The sequence below is a fragment of the Oncorhynchus nerka genome, linkage group LG16, assembly GCF_034236695.1.
Source record: "Oncorhynchus nerka isolate Pitt River linkage group LG16, Oner_Uvic_2.0, whole genome shotgun sequence".
Lineage (NCBI taxonomy): Eukaryota > Metazoa > Chordata > Actinopteri > Salmoniformes > Salmonidae > Oncorhynchus > Oncorhynchus nerka.
In genome coordinates this window covers 30,907,043-30,928,319 of record NC_088411.1, presented here as the reverse complement: position 1 = coordinate 30,928,319, position 21,277 = coordinate 30,907,043, and the positions used below count along the sequence as shown (strand labels likewise).

The 21,277-nt window shown below is 42.5% G+C and overlaps 1 protein-coding gene across 1 annotated transcript in view; it reads right to left on the bottom strand.

Annotated features, from left to right (window-relative positions):
• The window catches only part of wdr27 (WD repeat domain 27), a 178,281-nt gene that overhangs the window by 46,860 nt on the left and 110,144 nt on the right, over nt 1–21,277 (bottom strand). Inside the window, exon 24 of the mRNA XM_065002587.1 lies at nt 12,796–12,894. Coding sequence (XP_064858659.1) covers nt 12,796–12,894 — 99 coding nt within the window. The remainder of the gene's footprint in view (nt 1–12,795; nt 12,895–21,277) is intronic.

Sequence of the window (21,277 nt, the reverse complement as noted above, 5' to 3'; positions counted from 1 at the left end):
CTGAAAACAAACATAAATCTATGAATACCTATGAAGTAAGACTTTGAACGTTTCATAAATATACTATTAAGGACAAGAACAAATGGTATTTTACTAGCTGTCACGCCCTGACCTTAGAGATCCCTATTATTCTCTATGTTTGGTTAGGTCAGGGTGTGACTCGGGTGGGAAAGTCTGTTTTCTATTTCTTTGTTTTTTTGCCGAGTGTGGTTCCCAATCAGAGGCAGCTGTTTGTCTCTGATTGGGGATCATATAAGTTGTCATTTTATTTTTGGGTTTTGTTTTCTGTTTTAGTGTCTTACCTGACAGAACTGTTCGCTTTCGAGTTGTTATTTTGTTTGAGTGTTTTTTGATAATAAAAATCATGAACACTTTCCACGCTGCGCTGTGGTCCACTCCTTTCGACCAGAGCCATTACACTAGCCTTCCCAAAACTGCTAAAGTGAAGCAGCTTCAATTGTAAAACATGTCACTTATCTTATCAGCACTGTTCAGGATGTTTGGAAGCTAATAAGAGGACTGAACTACTTATAAGCAAATGGACAGGGATATTTAGTGAGAACAAGTTTGACTTACTATGACTGGTTGTCTTACCTGGCTACCTTAATTAAGATCATTACTACCTCTGCATAAGAGCATCTGCTAAATGGCTCAAATGTAAATGTACTAATGAGGGAGAGAGTCGGTATGAGGGGCTAGGGCAGTATTAGTATACAGTAATTCATCTATCACAATTCACTATGTAAACAACAGTTTGCATTCAAGACACATTACTCAAACAAATGACTAGGTAGCGTTGTAACCTCATCTAACTACTGAAAAGACACGTTACTCAAACAAACGACTAGGTAGTGTTGTAACCTCATCTAACTACCGAAAAGCAGTAACCATCATATCATCCAGAGTTTTATGGGCTTGACTGTTATTTTTAAAGGGGGGGAGGGGGGTTGACATGATAAAGAATGCAGAGAGCAGAACATCTTTTCAGCAGAGGTTTTTCAGCTAAACTTATTTTGTTATACAGCTAAGGGATGGAGTTGTGATAAAGTAAGACAGTTGTGCTAAGCTCATGATGATTTATAAGTTATATTCTTCAAGAATCAACAGTAACTCATCTATCTGCTGAAGAGATTGTCTGCTCTCCGCATTCTTTATCAGGACAATAAAGCCACCACTTGTTTTGGTATACAGCTAAGGTGGAAGCAAATGGCTTTTTTTGTCCTGATAAAGAATGCAGACAATCTCTTCAGCAGATAGATGAGTTACGGTTAAAAGGTCTTGGCACCGCAACCTGTCCTGGAATACAGCAGTAGTCTGTCTAAGGCTGAGCTTCCCATCTTTAAAGCTACAGTCTGGGATTTGTTTTTCAGCTAAACGACAGCCCCGCCACTTGTTTTGTAATACAGCTAAGGAATGGAGTTGTGATAAAGTAAGACAGTTGTGCTGAAGAAGAATCAAAGGGTAAATATCAAGAATGGAAATAACCCTTAAACAGATTCCGAGGAGTGAGGCATGGCTTCTGCAGCTGCTCCGTGGGCCAGAGAGGAGTAGTGCTGACTGCTGATGCCATATGAAGTCACTAAGAAACATAGGCACTGCATCCCAAATGGCACCCTACTCCCTATATAGTGCACTATATAGGGAATACGGTGCCATTTGGAACACAGACATAGCTTTCCTCTCAGAAAGGTGTTGAAGAGCCAAGCAGTGATAGAAGGAAAGGTGAGTATTGAGACAATAAAGTGAAGAACTTACAGAGTCAGCATGAAAAGAGGAGACTCGTTTCCAGAAAAAAGTTGAAATCTTTCTTTCCATTCTGTCCCAAAAAGGACTATGAACACATGACTGATTTTCCCTTAAGACACTGAGGCTCCCTATAGTTCTCCATCAAAGGTTGTTGAGTAGACTAATTGGTACTGGCTGTTGACAAAGTTTATCAGTAGCCTATTCTATTCTAAAAAAGCAACCAATCCTGACATGAACACATAATAAAACCAAGCCAAGTCAACCTGGATACCATCATCTCTTCAACTTTTCAACTTTCCCTCTGAGAACTGTTGAACACGTGGAAGTGAGTTATACAACCTTATGTGATTTAAACACTGACTAAGTCTCCACTCCAGGCTTTTGGACCAAGTCCTAATCTTTAATGATCCTAGAGGGCTTCCATATTCTTCCAACAAGAAAACTTGCAATATCAGGGGATCTCATAGGAACAAAGCATATCAAGGAACTTGATCAAGGAAATGTTCTGGATCTACCACTTCAGACTAAGTACAAAATATACACTGAGTATAAAAAAGAACACCTGCTCTTTCCATGACATAGACTGACCAGGTGAATCCAGGTGAAAGCTATGATCCCTTATTGATGTCATTTGTTAAATCCACTTCAATCAGTGTAGATGAAGGGGAGGAGACAGGTTAAATAAGGATTTTTAAGCCTTGAGACAATTGAAACATGGATTGTGTATGTGTATCATTCAGAGGGTGAACGGGCAAGACAAAACATGTAAGTGCCTTTGAACAGGGTATGGTAGTAGGTTCCAGGTGATTTTTCCATGCTCAACAGTTTACCGTGTGTATCAAGAATGGTTCACCACCCAAAGGACATCCAGCCAACTTGACACAACTGTGAGAAGCATTGGAGTCAACATGGGCCAGCATCCCTGTGGAATGATTCTAACACCTTGTGGGGGGTGAAACTCAATATTAGGAATGTTATAAAACAGCAAATTATTAGTGTAGTAAAGGAAACTGATATAATTACGAATGGAACACTGATATAAATACGAATGGAACACTGATATAAATACGAATGGAACACTGATATAAATACGAATGGAACACTGATATAAATACGAATGGAACACTGATATAAATACGAATGGAACACTGATATAAATCCGAATGGAACACTGATATAAATACAAATGGAACACTGATATAAATACGAATGGAACACTGATATAAATACGAATGGAACACTGATATAAATATGAATGGAACACTGATATAAATCCGAATGGAACACTGATATAAATCCGAATGGAACACTGATATAAATCCGAATGGAACACTGATATAAATACGAATGGAACACTGATATAAATACGAATGGAACACTGATATAAATACGAATGGAACACTGATATAAATACGAATGGAACACTGATATAAATACGAATGGAACACTGATATAAATACAAATGGAACACTGATATAAATACAAATGGAACACTGATATAAATACGAATGGAACACTGATATAAATACGAATGGAACACTGATATAAATACAAATGGAACACTGATATAAATACGAATGGAACACTGATATAAATACAAATGGAACACTGATATAAATACGAATGGAACACTGATATAAATACGAATGGAACACTGATATAAATACAAATGGAACACTGATATAAATACGAATGGAACACTGATATAAATACGAATGGAACACTGATATAAATACAAATGGAACACTGATATAAATACGAATGGAACCCTCACTGACACTTTAAACGATTTGACAGTTTTATAATATCTGTGGCCCCAAATATGGTTTGAATCCCCAGGCCGACAAGCTGAAAATGTGTCAATGTGCCTTTGAGCAATCCACTAACCCCAAATTGTTCTGAGGGTGTCTCAAGCAGAATTGGGCTATGCAAAAAATACATTTCCAATTCACACAGGCATATTAATAAACACTTGTACATGTGTGAAACAGAACAAATATAAGCACCCAAATTATTATTTGATTAAATATGTGTGGTGGTCATACAACATACATCGCTTTAGCTCAGGTGCTGAGTGTACTCTATATTTATTTCATACCATATTATGGACAGCAATCCACATCCAAACTACATCAGACTGGGAGTTGATCTGTGCAGGCTCCTTCCTCCCACACAGACCCACCAATCATATTCCTGCATATTGTACATTGTAGATCACTATCAATAATATCAAAGCCTTAGATGACAAAAGCCTTCTCACACATCTGCAAAGCATGAATCATTGTTTTTCCTTGGAACACTAAAAGAATGGAATACATTTTATTACACTGTAAATCTGACATAAATACATTTCTAAAGTTTAGATTGCCATCCATTGAGATAATCCTAAAGTAGTTTGTCCCTCTATGACATCAGTCTATTACAGTCTATCAATCAGTGTATCTGTATCCACTATAAGTATCCTAATCTCCGTAAAGGCTCTGAAACACCGGTAGCGTTTGCCAGCCGAGAGTCGCAATTTGCAAACCGAGTGCAAAGCGGGCAAAAATGTTGTCAGTCAGACATCCATCAGCCGGTGGTCCTTTAACTTTCTAGAGTGGTGTGATGAATCACACTTGGTCCTCAATACTAACAAGACCAAAGAGATGTGCATAGACTTCAGGAAGTGAACAACGCCCACCTCTGCAGCATCTATCAAAGGTCAGAAGATAGAGATTGTAGAGTGTGGCAAGATGGCGCCGACAGAGATGGTTGCCTCGCTTCTAGTCCTTTTTTTAATGTATTGTTTCTTACATTGTTAGCACAGAAAATCTTAAGTGTTATTACATACAGAACTATTGGATATGAGAGCAACGTCAAGTTACCAACATTACGACCAGGAATACGACTTTCCTGAAGCGGATCCTATGTTTGCACCACCACCCAGGGCATTTGATCTGATTCCAGAGGCCGACCCAAAGCAACGTCGCCGGCAGAAGAGGTAGACGGAGCAGCCATCTGGTCAGACTTCGGAGGCGTGCACACCACCCACCGCTTCGGAGTATATTACTCGCCAATGTCCAGTCTCTGGATAACAAGGTTGACAAAATTAGGGCAAAGGATGCTTTCCAGAGAGACATCAGGGATTGTAACATACTCTGTTTCATGGAAACCTGGCTCTCTCGGGATATGTTGTTGGAGTCAGTACAGCCACCGGGATGCTTTATGTGTCGCACCGACAGAAAGAAACATCTCTCTGGGAAGAAGAAGGGTGGTGGTGCATGCCTCGTGATTAACGGCTCATGGTGTAATCGTAACAACATACAGGAACTCAAGTCCATTTGTTCACCTGACCTAGAATTCCTCAATCAAATGCCGACCATATTATCTCCCAAGAGAATTCTCGTCGGTTATTGTCACAGCCGTGTATATTCCCTCTCAAGGGAACTTCACTGGACTCTATGCAAACTGGAAACCATATACCCTGAGGCTTCATTTATTGTAGCTGGGGATTTTAATAAAGCACATTTGAGAACAAGGTTACCTAAATTCTATCAGCATACTGATTGTAGCACTCATGCCGGCAATACACTGGATCACTCCTACTCTAACTCCACGATTCATACAAGGCCCTCCCCCATCCTCCTTTTGGCCAATCTGACCATGACTCCGTTTTGCTCCTCCCGTCCTATAGGCAGAAACTCAAACTGCATGTACCTGTGACAAGAACTAGTCAATGCTGGTCTGAACAATCGTAATCCACGCTTCAAGATTGTTTTGATCACAGGGGCTGGAATATGTTCCGGGTAGCCTCAGATAATAATATCGATTTATACGCCGATTCGGTGAGTGAGTTTATAAGGATATGCATTGGAGAGCACCAGCTGTTCTAGATGAAACTCTCGGTAGCCGATGTGAGCAAGACCTTTAAACAGGTCAACATTCACAAAGCCGCGGAGCCAGACGGATTACTATGAGGTGTATTCAAAGCATGTGTGGACCAACAGGCAAATGTCTTCACTGACATTTTCAACCTCTCCCTGACCTAGTCTGTAAGTTTATCTCAATACTTTGTTATATACCCTTTGTTGGCAATGACAGAGGTCAAACATTTTCTGTAAGTCTTCACAAGGTTTTCACACACTGTTGCTGGTATTTTGGCCCATTCCTCCATGCAGATCTCCTCTAGAGCAGTGATGTTTGGGGCTGTTGCTGGGCAACATGGACTTTCAACTCCCTCCAAAGATTTTCTATGGGGTTGAGATCTGGAGACTGGCTAGGCCACTCCAGGACCTTGAAATGCTTCTTACGAAGCCACTCCTTCGTTGCCCGGGCGGTGTGTTTGGGATCATTGTCATGTTGAAAGACCCAGCCACGTTTCATCTTCAATGCCCTTGCTGATGGAAGGAGGTTTTCACTCAAAATCTCACGATACATGGCCCCATTCATTCTTTCCTTTACACGGATCAGTCGTCCTGGTCCCTTTGCAGAAAAACAGCCCCAAAGCATGATGTTTCCACCCCCATGCTTCACAGTAGGTATGGTGTTCTTTGGATGCAACTCAGCATTCTTTGTCCTCCAAACACGACGAGTTGAGTTTTTACCAAAAAGTTATATTTTGGTTTCATCTGACCATATGACATTCTCTCAATCTTCTTCTGGATCATCCAACTGCTCTCTAGCAAACTTCAGACGGGTATGGACATGTACTGGCTTAAGCAGGGGGACACGTCTGGCACTGCAAGATTTGAGTCCCTGTCGGCGTAGTGTGTTACTGATGGTAGGCTTTGTTACTTTGGTCCCAGGTCTCTGCAGGTCATTCACTAGGTCCCCCCGTGTGGTTCTGGGATTTTTGCTCACCGTTCTTGTGATCATTTTGACCCCACGGGGTGAGATCTTGTGTGGAGCCCCAGATCGACAGAGATTATCAGTGGTCTTGTATGTCTTCCATTTCCTAATAATTGCTCCCACAGTTGATTTCTTCAAACCAAGCTGCTTACCTATTGCAGATTCAGTCTTCCCAGCCTGGTGCAGGTCTACAATTTTGTTTCTGGTGTCCTTTGAAAGTTCTTTGGTCTTGGCCATAGTGGAGTTTGGAGTGTGACTGTTTGAGGTTGTGGACAGGTGTCTTTAATACTGATAACAAGTTCAAACAGGTGCCATTAATACAGGTAATGAGTGGAGGACAGAGGAGCATCTTAAAGAAGAAGTTACAGGTCTGTGAGAGCCAGAAATCTTGCTTGTTTGTAGGTGACCAAATACTTATTTTCCACAATAATTTGCAAATAAATTCATTAAAAATCCTACAATGTGATTTTCTGGATTTTTTCCCCCTCATTTTGTCTGTCATAGTTTAAGTGTACCTATGATAAAAATTACAGGCCTCTCTCATCTTTTTACGTGGGAGAACTTGCACAATTGGTGGCTGACTAAATAATTTTTTGCCCCACTGTATATGCGCGGATGATACTATGATACAAGAATTTCTCTCCACCCGCAATAGCATCTGCGAAACGTGTATGTGACAAATAAAATGTTATTTGTATGCTATTGCGCCAACTGTTGATCTGGCTGTGTCAAAATTACAGTCAGATTTTATAGCTATGCAGGAATCCCTTTCTAACTTAAAACCTGTGATTAATACAGGCAAAACTAAATACATGTTGGTTTCAAACTCTCGTAAGAATGTTTCAGATGAAGTACATGTTCACTCATTAGATGGTTCTTCAATCGAACGTGTTCCCTCATATAAATACTTAGGCATTTGGATTGAAATGGATTTGACGTTTTAAAAACATATAGATGAGCTGGTTAAGAAGCTAAGATTTAAAGTTGGCTTTTTCCACAGAAACAGATTGTGCCTTTCTCTAAGCAGTAGGAAACAGATTATTCAGTCAACCTTTTTATCTATTCTTGATTATGGTAATCTTTTTATCAAAGTGCAGCTGCTACTCCTCTTAAACCTTTGGATGCCATCTACCATAGTGCCCTTTGTTTTGTTACAGATAACAGTTTGGATGCTTATCACAGCATCCTGTATCAAAAGGTTGGCTGGACTTTGCTAAATCTATACGTAGATCTCTACGTTACTTCCTTTTTGTTTACAAGGCCCTACTTCATACATTTCTGTCTTATCTAACTTTGCTGTTGAAGTATAGAAACCTGAGTTGCTTAACCCGTTCACAGGATTGGTTAACTCTTGAGGTTCCTAGGGTCTCCACCGAGCTATGTAAATCTGCTTTTAGTTTAATGCACTGTATTGCTGGAACAAAATTCTAAATACATTTCATCTTGATGTTCTGGTGCCATTCAGGCATTTAAAAGTATTGATTGGGAATTATTTTTGGATGAATGTTTTTCTGGGTGATTTGTGATGTGATTTGTGCTTCCCATTGCTGTATTTTTGTATTTTAATCTGTATGTTTGGGTATAAAGTATAAATTTATGTTGTATATACAGGGCACATTTGTTAAAATAAAGGTACAAATAAATAAATGAAAGGCCTGCTTAATTGTTGAATACATTTTTTTCATCCAAACCAAGGTTAGGGATCACTGTTCTGATGTCCAGAAGCTGTTTTTGGTTATAGGAAATGATGGCAGAAACATTATTTGCCCAAAAAACAAGATCAGAGTAAAAATTGACAAAATAGCAGAATTGGTCAGGAGCCCGTAAGGCTGCTGCTATCCAATGCAGCTCCATCTTCCAAGAGTGTGTGCAAGTGTGTGTTTTCATACGTGTATGCGTGCATGCATGTGCGTGTGTGCTAAATACCCCACTGGGGATGTTTAATACCCCACTAAGCAGTGTGTCCAGAGAACACTCAGCGCCATAGCACAAGCCATTCTTACCTGTAAATCAACATGCTCTCCAACTACTCTGCTTCCCTCCAGCTCCACTTTCACTCCTGTCTCTGTTTAGTCCATCAGAGCTAGAGCTATTTATAATTTCTACCTCGGATTTCAGGGTTTCATGGTTCAGTTTAATCCTAGTTCTGGTATCAAAAAACCATAATTCATCTTCAGGGTGTTTGAAGTAATGAAAGTTTGAGTTACAGTACACTGAGTTGTGTTAGACCCTAAACAGAGACAGAACGACAGAACTAGGCTACTTTTAAAAATACTGGTAGACAGTTTAATTATTTAGTCGTGTGGTGATTAACGTGCTATTTTGAGGAAAGAAGCAGTGCCCCAGAGGCCCCTGTTAACCCGACATGACTTGAGTGGATGTTAGGCCAAAGTGTTCCTTTCCATCACCATGCGAGGTGAGAGTTGTAAAACGGATTGAGTGCCTCTGTCATCCTGTCTTGATGACTCTAGATTCAGGAGGAGAGCTAAAGAACTATAAACCATACTGCAACTTTAAATCTGACACATTGAGTTCAGTATGTTGAAAAATATATATTCACCCACAATGAGGTGAGACTGGGAGTTCATGGAGGATGACTAAGGGCACTGAATATCGATATGCACTTTCGTCTGCAATCCGTCTGCTGTTCGTTCAGCGCGGTGTGTTTACTTTACGTTATGGACTTTATTGTCCCCATGGGGAAATTTTGTTGCAGAATCATGAACACGTTTAAAGTGGCATTTAAATACAGTAGACTTGATCAAATTGATCAGAAATACAGTGTAGACATTGTTAATATTGTAAATGACTACTGTAGCTGGAAATGGCTGATTTTGAATGGAATATCTACATAGGCGTACAGAGGGACACTATCAGCAACCATCACTTCTGTGTTCCAATGTCACGTTGTGTTAGCTAATCCAAGTGTATCATTTCAAAAGGCTAAATGATCATTAGAAAACCCTTTTGCAATTATGTTAGCACAGCTGAAAACTGTTTACCTGATTAAATAAGCAATAAAACTGGCCTTCTTTAGACTAGTTGAGTATCTGGAGCATCATTTGTGGGTTCGATTACAGGCTCAAAATTGCCAGAAACAAATAACTTTCTTCTGAAACTCGTCAGTCTCTTCTTGTTCTCAGAAATTAAGGCTATTCCATGAGAGAAACTGAAGATCTCGTACCAAGCTGTGTACTACTTCCTTCACAGAACAGCGCAAATTGGTTCTAACCAGAATAGAAAGAGGAGTGAGAGGCCCCGGTGCACCACTGAACAAGTACATTAGAGTGTCTAGTTTGAGAAACAGACGCCTCACAAGTCCTCAACTAGCAGCTTCATTAAATAGTACCCGCAAAACACCAGTCTCAACATCAACAGTGAAGAGGCGACTCCGGGATGCTGGACTTCTAGGCAGAGTTGCAAAGAAAAATCCATATCTCAGACTGGCCAATAAAAATAAAAGATTAAGATGGGCAAAAGAACACAGACACTGGACTCTGCCTAGAAAGCCAGTATCCCGGAGTCGCCTCATCACTGTTGACGTTGAGACGGTGTTTTGCGGGTACTATTTAATGAACCTGGCAGACCTTTAGTACAAAGTGTGATTCAACTAATCTAATAATCCTGGGGGTTTTCCTTTCCATGGAATCCACACAGCAGACATTGGTTCAAATATTTTTCTAAATCCTTTCAATTAATTTGATTGAGCTTGCCTGGCACACTATTACCAATGGTATAGTCCCAAAATTGTGAACCCCACCCATATGGCACCCAGGGCAGACTCAAGCAAACACTCAAAGTATCTGAAAAAACAAACACATACCATAATTTGAACCCATGTCTGTAATCCCAGAGGTTCTCCATGGAATCAAAACACAGCAGCAGAAATCACAGTGTGTTTTTGTATGCTGGGCCTCCCTCTGAAGCTGTGTCCAATATCCGATTGATAGGAGATGAAGTCCAAGGGGAGCAGGACAACAAAATAACCCAGAAGCCTTATTCTATGTCTGGTTAATGAATTACCATCATGCTCAGACTGACTTGAGTCTGTACGGATATTTCTTTCACAATAAGTTAACAAGAGAGGGAGCGAGGTGAGCTGGAGGATGTATAGCACATGACTAGTATACTACAACAGTATGTGGACACCTGCTTGACAAACATATAATTCCAAAATCAAGGGCATTAATATGGAGTTAGTCCCCCCTTTGAACTATAACAGCCTCTACTCTTCTGGCAAGGCTTTCTACTAGATGTTGGAACATTGCTGCGGGGACTTGCTTCCATTCAGCCACAAGAGTATTAGTGAGGTCGGGCACTGATGTTGGGCGATTAGGCCAGGCTCGCAGTCGGTGTTCCAATTCATGCCAATTCAGGCGAGTCAAGTTCTTCCACACCAATCTTGACAAACCATTTTGCTATGGACCCCGCTTTGGGCAAGGGGGCGTTGTCATGCTGAAACAGGAAAGGGCCTTCTCCAAACTGTTGCCACGAAGTTGGAAGCATAGAATTGTCTAGAATGTCAATGTACGCTGTAGCAGTAAGATTTCCCTTTAATGGAACTAAGGGGCCTAGCCTGAACCATGAAAAACAGCACCATACCATTATTCCTCCTCCACCAAACTTTACAGTTGGCACAATGCATTCAGGCAGGTAGCGTACTCCTGGCATCTGCCAAACCCAGATTCGTCCATTGGACTGCCAGATGGGGAAGCGTGATTCATCACTCCAGAGAACACTGCTGTTTCCACTGCTCCAAAGTCCAATAGTGGCGAGCTTTACACCGCTTGGCATTGCGATTTTATACACCTGTCAGCAACGGGGGTTGCTGAAATACTCAAATCCACTCATTTATATATACAGCGCCTTCAGAAAGTATTCAGACCCATTTGATTAATCCACAATTTGTTACGTTACAGCCTAATTCTAAAATGTATCAAATTGTTTTTTTCCTCATCAATCTACACACAATACCTCATAATGACAAAGCAAAATCAGGTTGAGAAATGTCTGCTAATTTATTAAAAATAAATTGAAATATCACATTTACATAAGTATTCAGACCCTTTACTCAGTACTTTGTTGAAGCATCTTTGGCAGCAATTACAGCATTGAGTGTTCTGGGGTATGACACTACAAGCTTGGCACACTTGTATTTGGCGTGCTTCTCCCTTTCTTCTCTGGAGATGCTCTCAAGCTTAAAAACCCCACAGCACGATGCTGCCACCACCATGCTTCACCGTAGGGATGGTGCCAGGTTTCCTCCAGACATGACACTTGGCATTCAGGCAAAATAGTTCAATCTTGGTTTCATCAGACCAGAGAATCTTGTTTCTTATGATCTGAGATTCTTTAGGTGCCTTTTGGCAAACTCCAAGCGGGCTGCCATGTGCCTTTTACTGAGGAGTGGCTTCCGTCTGGCCACCCTAACATAAAGGCCTGAGTGGTGGAGATGGTTGTCCTTCTGGAAGGCTCCACAGAGCTCTGTCAGAGACCATCGGGTTCTTGGTCACCTCCCTGACCAAGGCCCTTTTCCCCCGATTGATCAGTTTGGCCGGATGGCTAGCTCTAGGAAGAGTCTTGGTGGTTCCAAACTTATTTTATTTAAGAATGATGGATGCCACTATGTTCTTGGGGACCTTCAATGCTGCAGACATTTTTTGGTACCCCTCCCCAGATCTGTGCCCCGACACAATCCTGTCTCGGAGCTCTATGGACAATTCATTTTGACCTCATGGCTTGGTTTTTGTTCTGACATTCACTGTCAACTTATATAGACAGCTGTGTATTTCCAAATCATGTCCAATCAATTGAATTTACCACAGGTGGACTCCAATCAAGTTGTAGAAAAATCTCAAGGATGATCATTGGAAACAGGATGCACCTGAGCTCAATTTCGAGTCTCATAGCAAAGGGTGTGAATACTTATGTAAATAAGGTATTTCTGTTTTTCATTTTAAATACATTTGCAAAAATGTCTAAAAACCTGTTTCTGCTTTTGTCATTATGGGTTATTGTGTGTAGATTGCTGAGGAATGCATTTTATTTAATCCATTTTAGAATAAGATGTGACAAAATGTGGAAAAAGTAAAGGGGTCTGAATACTTTCCAAAGGCACTGTATATGTGAATATGGACAGGTAATAGAAAGACAGACCAGAGAAGAAGAAAATAGAATGCGGAGAGAGGGTGTAATTTTAAGAGGCTATCGGCCAGTCCTCACCTCAGGTGTAGCAGGGTTAAAGGTCACATTGAGGATGGTGTCGGAGTGTCTCTGGAGCTTGTGGAGGTAGCTGCTGCTGCGGATGTCATACACATAGGCCTGCAGAGAGGAGAAAATGGGTCAAGGAGGTACATCAAAATATTTTGTTGAATGACTTGGCTGCTGATGTCAAAACGTAAAGTATAAGGTAGTCAATCTGTAACTTATAAACCTTCAAAGAAAGTCTGAATACTGCAGAAGAGGACCAACATAATAAAGTCTGTAGGTATTCGATTATTTTGTACAATTTGGAAGTTTCTACTCCAATCTCTTCTCCACGAACAAACTGACAAACAAAGGCAGAGACTTTTCACAGTGTGTAAAAAGTAAGAAAGAACAGTGAGTGAAAGATGGTTGGAGAGGAGGAAGAAGAGGAGGGGGAAGAGGAGGAGGAGTAGGAGGGAAAGGAGGGATGAGGACGGGGGACCATAAGCAGTGAACACAGATAAAACCAGATGTGGGGATGTTTGTTACCAGACGACGACTCATCAGATTCCTGCAGCTGCTTTTTATTAGGCTTCCCCGAAAAAGGCATGGGGATAGTGCTCCCTAGAAGGGCCCATAGCATGGTAGAGATACCGAGCTACAGATACAGCCATAGAAATATAATGACTAGAATGTACATTCTTATTGATGCATTCTGATGGGGTTTGTAAGGCCAGAGCATCACATCAGGCAGTTGGAACAGGAAGGAATCCTCAATGAGGGGTCCAGTCCTGCTACCTCACCACAGAGGTTATCTGGGTCCAGTCCTGCTACCTCACCACAGAGGTCATTTGGGTCCAGTCCTGCTACCTCACCACAGAGGTCATCTGGGTCCAGTCCTGCTACCTCACCACAGAGGTCATCTGGGTCCAGTCCTGCTACCTCACCACAGAGGTTATCTGGGTCCAGTCCTGCCAACTCACCACAGAGGTCATCTGGGTCCAGTCCTGCTACCTCACGACAGAGGTCATCTGGGTCCAGTCCTGCTACCTCACCACAGAGGTCATCTAGGTCCAGTCCTGCTACCTCAACACAGAGGTCATCTGGGTCCAGTCCTGCTACCTCACCACAGAGGTCATCTGGGTCCAGTCCTGCTACCTCACCACAGAGGTCATCTGGGTCCAGTCCTGCTACCTCACCACAGAGGTCATCTGGGTCCAGTCGTGCTACCTCACCACAGAGGTCATCTGGGTCCAGTCCTGCTACCTCACCACAGAGGTTATCTGGGTCCAGTCCTGCTACCTCACCACAGAGGTCATCTGGGTCCAGTCCTGCTACCTCACCACAGAGGTCATCTAAGTCCAGTCCTGCTACCTCAACACAGAGGTCATCTGGGTCCAGTCGTGCTACCTCACCACAGAGGTCATCTGGGTCCAGTCCTGCTACCTCACCACAGAGGTTATCTGGGTCCAGTCCTGCTACCTCACCACAGTGGTCATCTGGGTCCAGTCCTGCTACCTCACTACAGAGGTCATCTGGGTCCAGTCCTGCTACCTCACCACAGAGGTCTTCTGGCCATGCAAGCCTTGCCTCATTCCAACCTGAGGCCCCCTATAGATCTCCACAACAGCTGTAGAGTAAGAAAGGTAGGGGGTAACGGAACACGCCTCTGAAGCCTAACATCAGGGCCTACAGTCTCATAATCTATGGCAATAATGACCAGGTCTCCCTTGGGACAGAGGTCTTCTGACATCAATGGGATTGGTTAAATGAAGATGACTTTTTTTTTTTTAATACGGACAACATGCCGTAGGGTGATTAATTTTAAACTCGACGGATGGTCCAGGGCTCTACAGTCAAATAGTTTTCATTGTACTCCTTAATGTCTTTGTGTGTGGCAATGTTTTATTTTTACTTAGTGAATAAGGTCAGCGTAGAGTGATATGGTTATGATGATGAGCCTAATGTGTGACAACACTATGAATCAGTAGGGTCTACTAGCCTTATATTCACAACCTACAGTGAGTGATAACTGTCTACTTACACTCAGTACACAAAACATTAGGGACAGCTTCCTAATATTGAGTTACACCCCCTTTAATCCTCAGAACAGCCTCAATTTATCGGGGCATGGAATCTACAAAGTGTCGAAAGCATTCCACAGGGATGCTGGCCCATGTTGACTCCAATGCTTTCCACAGCTGTGCCAAGTTGGCTGGATGTCCATTGGGTGGTGGACCATTCTTGATACACATGGGAAATTGTTGAGCGTGAAAAACACAGCAGCGTTGCAGTTCTTGACCCACTCAAACTGGTACACCTGGCACCATACCCCGTTCAATGGCACCTCAATACTTTGTCTTGCCCATTCACCCTCTGAATGGCACACATACACAATCCATGTCTCAATTGTCTCAAGGCTTAAAAATCCTTCTTTAACCTGCCTTCTCCCTTTAATTTACAATGATTGAAGTGGATTTAACAGGTGACATCAATAAGGGATCATAGCTTTCACCTGGATTCACCTGGTCAGTCTGTGTCATGGAGTGTTTTGTACACTCAGTGTATATGTACAGTGCCTTCAGCAAGTATTATTCCTAATTTTGTTGTGTTACAGCCTGAATTCATCCATCAACATAAAATACCCCATAATGACAAATGAAAACCTGTTTTTTTTTTTTTATGTTTGTAAAAGCACCTACAGCTGTGATTACAGCTGTGAGTCTGTATGTGTAAGTCTCTAAGAGCTAAGAGCCATACCTGGAATGTTCAACATTTGACCATTGTCCTTTTCAAAATTCTTCAAACTCTGACATATTGGTTGTTGATCATTGCTAGACAACAATTTTCAGGTCATAGATTTGAAGTAGATTTAAGTCAAAACTGTAACTCGGCCACTCAGGAACATTCACTGTCATCTTGGTAAGCAACTCCAGTGTAGATTTGGGCCTTGTGTTTTAGGTTATTGTCCTGACTGGGTGTATTGATACACCATCTAAAGTGTAATTAATACCTTCACCATGCTCAAAGGGATATTCAATGTCTGTTTAAAAATAAAATATCTACCAATAGGTTCCCTTCTTTGCGAGGCATTGGAAAACCTCCCTGGTCTTTGTGGTCAAATCTGTGTTTGGAATTCACTACACGACTGAGGGACTTAACAGATAATTGTATGCAGTTGAAGTCGGAAGTTTACATACTGTCACGACTTCCGCCGAAGTCGGTCCCTCTCCTTGTTCAGGCAGCGTTCGGCGGTCGACATCGCCGGCCTTCTTGCCATCGCAGATCCACCTTTCATTTTCCATTTGTTTTGTCTCGTCTTCCCATACACCTGGTTCCAATTCCATAATTACATGTTGTGTATTTAACCCTCTGTTAACCCCCATGTCCTTGTCCGGAATTGTTTAATGTAAGTGTATGTGCACGTTATGTCTGGCGTGTGAAGGGGTTTTGTCCCATTGTATATATTGTTTTTGTTCTCAAGATGATTTTTATTATTAAACTGCGCCGTTGGAACACAGTCTTTGCTCTCCTGCGCCTGACTTCTCTGCCGCCAGTACGCACATAATTCCGGACCCAAACCTATTGAGTCAGCAGGAGCAGGAATCCCAGGTATAGGGGTGGAGGAGCGCGTCCGGGAGGAGCGCGTCCGGGAGCATGCAGCAATGCTCCACCATCTTGGCACCGCCATGGACCGCGTTGTCCAAACAATGGACCACTGGGAGAGACAGGGAGTTCACCCAGCGCCTCAACCAGCACAACCGCGGTCTCCACTACACGCCCCTCCTTCTCCTGGACCCAGTGGGATTAGTCTCTCCCTTCCCCAGGAATATGATGGGAAGGCTGCGAACTGCCAGGGGATCCTATTACAGCTGGAATTATACCTGGCAACCGTCCACCCGGCTCCTTCGGGCCGTGAGAGGGTGTCCGCCCTCGTTTCGTGCCTCACCGGGAAAGCCCTGCAGATCGGGGTCTGTTGGTTCGAACCCCCCACATCCCCTCTCCGATACCCATGGAGCTGGGAGGGGCGGTGCGCGGGGAGACCGGAGGGGGTTCCAGCTCGTGCACCATCTGTGGCCGCAGAGGGCACACTGCCGGTTGGTGCCGGGTTGGTTCCTCTGGGTATCGAGGCAACAGGCAGGGCGCTCTGGAGCCACCCCAGGTGAGCCAGCACCATTCTCACCCAGATCCCTCTGTTGCACATATGTTTGTGTATGTCACTTTCCCTGAGTTTTCCCTGCATTCCCAGCATAAGGCACTTGCCGATTCAGGCGTGGCTGGGAATTTTATAGATAAATCGTTCGCCCATAGTTTAGGGATCCCTATGGTTCCCGTGGCTGTGCCCTTGCCCGTTCACGCCTTAGATAGTCGACCATTAGGGTCTGGCCCCGTTTTGTGTTCACTCTTTCCTACAGACCAGGCTCCCAGAACGTGAAGGCAGACGCATTGTCCCGGTTGTATGACACAGAGGAGCGGCCCATGGATCCCACTCCCATACTCCCCGCCTCCTTCCTGGTCGCGCCGGTAGTGTGGGAGCTGGACACGGATATTGAGCAGGCGTTACGTGCAGAGCCCTCTCCCATCCAGTGTCCCGCTGGGCGTCTGTACATCCCGTCTGCTGTTCGTGACCGGTTGATCTATTGGGCCCACACGTCACCCTCCTCTGGTCATCCTGGGATCGGTCGGACATCGCGCTGTTTGAGCGGGAGGTACTGGTGGCCTACCTCGGCTAAGGACGTGAGGGTTTATGTTTCCTCCTGCTTGGTGTGCGCCCAGTGTAAGGCACCTAGGCACCTGCCCAGAGGGAAGCTACACCCCTTACCCGTTCCACAACGGCCTTGGTCGCACCTGTCGGTGGATTTTCTTACAGATCTTCCCCCCTCAAACTGGGCGTCGTTATTATTAAACTGTGCCGTAGGAACACAGTCTTTGCTCTCCTGCGCCTGACTTCTCTGCCGCCAGTACACACTCTTTACACATACACCTTAGCCAAATACATTTAAACTCAGTTTTTCACAATTCCTGACATTTAATAATTTCATCATAGTAAAAATGAAAAATAAAAATTCACCAATTTACTTTAAGAATGTGAAATGTCAGAATAATAGTAGAGAGAATGATTTAATTTCTTTCATCACATTCTCAGTGGTTCAGAAATGTACATACACTCAATTAGTGTTTGGTAGCATTGCCTTTAAATTGTTTAACTGGGTCAAACATTTCAGGTATAACTATTTGTCACCAAGATATAACTGATGTCTTGAGGTGTTGCTTCAATATATCCACATAATTTTCATTCCTCATGACATCATCTATTCTGTGAATTGCACCAGTCCCTCCTGCAGCAAAGCACCCCCACAACATGATGCTGTCACCCCCAGGCTTCACGGTTGGGATTGTGTTCTTCGGCTTGCAAGCCTCCCCCTGTTTCCTCCAAACATAACGATGGTCATTATGGCCAAAAAGTTATATTTTTGTTTCATCAGACCAGAGGACATTTCTCCAAAAGGTACGATCTTTGTTCCCGTGTGCATTTGCAAACCTTGGTCTGGCTTTTTTATTGCGGTTTTGGAGCAGTGACTTCTTCCTTGCTGAGCGGCCTTTCAGGTTATGTCGATATAAGACTTGTTTTATTGTGGATATAGATACTTTTGTACCGGTTTCCCCCAGCATCTTCACAAGGTCCTTTGCTGTTGTTCTGGGACTGATGTGCACTTTTCGCACCAAAATACGTTCATCTCCAGGAGACAGAACACGTCTCCTTCCTGAGTGGTATGACGGCTGCGTGGTCCCATGGTGTTTATACTTACGTTCATCTGTACAAACAATAGTACGCGGTACCTTCAGGCGTTTGGAAATTGCTCCCAAGGATGAACCAGACTTGTGGAGACTAGAGGTCTTGAGTGATTTCTTTTGATTTTCCCATGATGTCAAGCAGAGGCAATGAGTTTGCAGGTAGGCCTTGAAATACATCCACAGGTGCACCTCCAATTGACTCAAATTATGTCAATTAGCCTATCAGAAGCTTCTAAAGCCATGACATTTTCTGGAATTTTCCAAGCTGTTTAAAGGCACAGGATTTCAATTGTCCTTTTAACTTAATAAAATCCTGTTTTACTTGAATTGTCATATTATTTTTGACAACAAGCTAAGCTCTAAAAACAAAGAAAATAATCAATGTTCTTTTTTTTTATTGCAGGTTTAGAGATAGATTTCCCTCAACACTGGGAGTTGTGTAAGCTGAACATCCAACTTTACAGTTAAAGTCCAGGCATACACACTGAATCCCGAAGCCTTCTGATAACAGCTTTGTTCTAGTGTACTTGCCTACATTCTGTTCTTATTTGAGTGTGTGGAAACTGTGTCATATCATATAGGCCCTAACACAATTTCAATTTTTAGGGAGTCTTTTTGGGGGGGGTGTTCAGTTCTTTTTTGAGAGTTCTTTTTCCATAATTGTCTTGTTAAATATGAAGACAAATACAAATGCCTCTGGCTCACGCCACTCTCAGGGCGGTCACAAATAAAGTATGGTGTAGCTCACTACCGTACACGCTTCACCAAGCCCCACCGGCTGCCAGGAAATGCCTGGAAGCGTCCACTCTCAAAGGAGATGCTCTCAAACTTCTGTTGCTTCATCGAGAGAAGACAAGTCCCTGTGATTAATAATCCGACAACCATCAGCATCCATATATTATTCCACTGCTTTCACCAAACACACAGAAGAAAAAAAGGAAGGTAAAGTCGGCTAGGGAGAAGAAGGGATTCTTCAGAAAAATCTTGGATGTCTTACAGACACAGTTTGATACTCACTAGTCTGGAAAAGTAATTAAAACAACTCTGCCTCAACAAAAATGTTGCATTGGAAAAAATACCATGAGAGGCACTATAGGGACATAATATGTCATATCCTCCCTAAAAAACAAATGGGTTGAAGGAGGGAATGCATTTTTAAGTAGATTTAAGTAAAAACTAACTCAGCCACTCAGGAAAATTCACTGTCTTCTTGGTAAGCAACTCCCGTGTAGATTTGGCCTTGTGTTTAAGGTTATTGTTCTGCTGAAAGGTGACTTCATCTCCCAATGTGTGGTGGAAAGCAGATTGAACCAGGTTTTCCGCTAGGATTTTTCCTGTGCTTAGCTCCATTCTGTTTATTTTTTATTTTGAACGATTACAAGCATACCCATAACATGATGCAGCCACCACCATGCTTGAAAATATGGAGAGTGGTACTCAGTAATGCGTTGTAATGGATTTGCCCCAGACATAACACTTTGTATTCAGGACAAAAAGTGAATTGCTTTGACAAATATTTTGCATTATTACTTTAGTGCCTGGTTGCAAACAGGATGCATGTTTTAGATTTAAAAAAATTCTGTACAGGCTTTCTTATTCCCACTCTGTCATTTAGGTTAGTATTGTTGTTGATCCATCCTCAGTTTTCTCCTATCACAGCCATTAAACTCTGTAACTGTTTTAAAATCACCATTGTTCTCATGGTGAAATCCCTGAGCGGTTTCCTTCCTCTCCAGCAACTGAGTTAGGAAGGACGCCTGTATCTTTGTATTATCTGATTCTCATCATTTGAAGTTTCACGATCTGAGATTGGTGGAGTTCACGGTTTCGTTGAATTGACATGGAATGACCCCCATGTTTTATACCTGAGACTCATCAGGTCATCAGACCAAAAAACCCTTGACTCTGTATAACCAGCCTTTCATCTTTCTACAAACATCTAAACTGTGTAACCAGCCTCTCATCTTTCTATAACATCTCTACATTTGTTGTTAGATGTACTGTACATCATGCACTCTAAATAACAAACAATCATGAATTCATAAGTAAACGAACACCATTGGGATGAAGATACAAGACAAAACATCAATCGAGACAGTTGATCGAGTCATCTGGCACAAAGATTTGGCTGAAGAACATGCTCGGTTATATTACAGATATATATCACTGAGTGGAGGGAGGGAAAAACGTATTCGCTTTGACCTCCAAAACCAGGGCAAGATTTATACCTGGAGAAAGAAGCATTCAAACCACATAGTTTAAGGTCTGGGTTTCTTATTACCAAACCACCAGGGGGCTATTCACCGTCTTTGCTCAACAGCCATCTAAAATAAGCTTCATGACTGGACTGAGTTGTAGGCCTCTTAGGTTGTGATGGTTCCCAGGGCCTTGTACTTTCTCTGTAACTAACATTTGAGTTACAGAGCTCGAGTTGAGTGTGCTTGACCCTCTCACCTACCTGACTAATTAAAATTGGTGGAAGCAATCCATCACATTTTAGTACATTGTCCTAACCAGCTAAATGTTGAATGGCAAGTGGACGCTTTCATGTCTTTCACTAACTACTCTTTTATACAAATGAAATCTCTTACTGAGTCTGGTCCACACATGGCAAGAAGCTATGTTGAGCCAACTCTTTAAAATACTCAATTGAACAGTCATCTTCAAGGAATTGGACTCAACAGGCCACCAAAATAGCTACTACATGTATTCATATATTTGA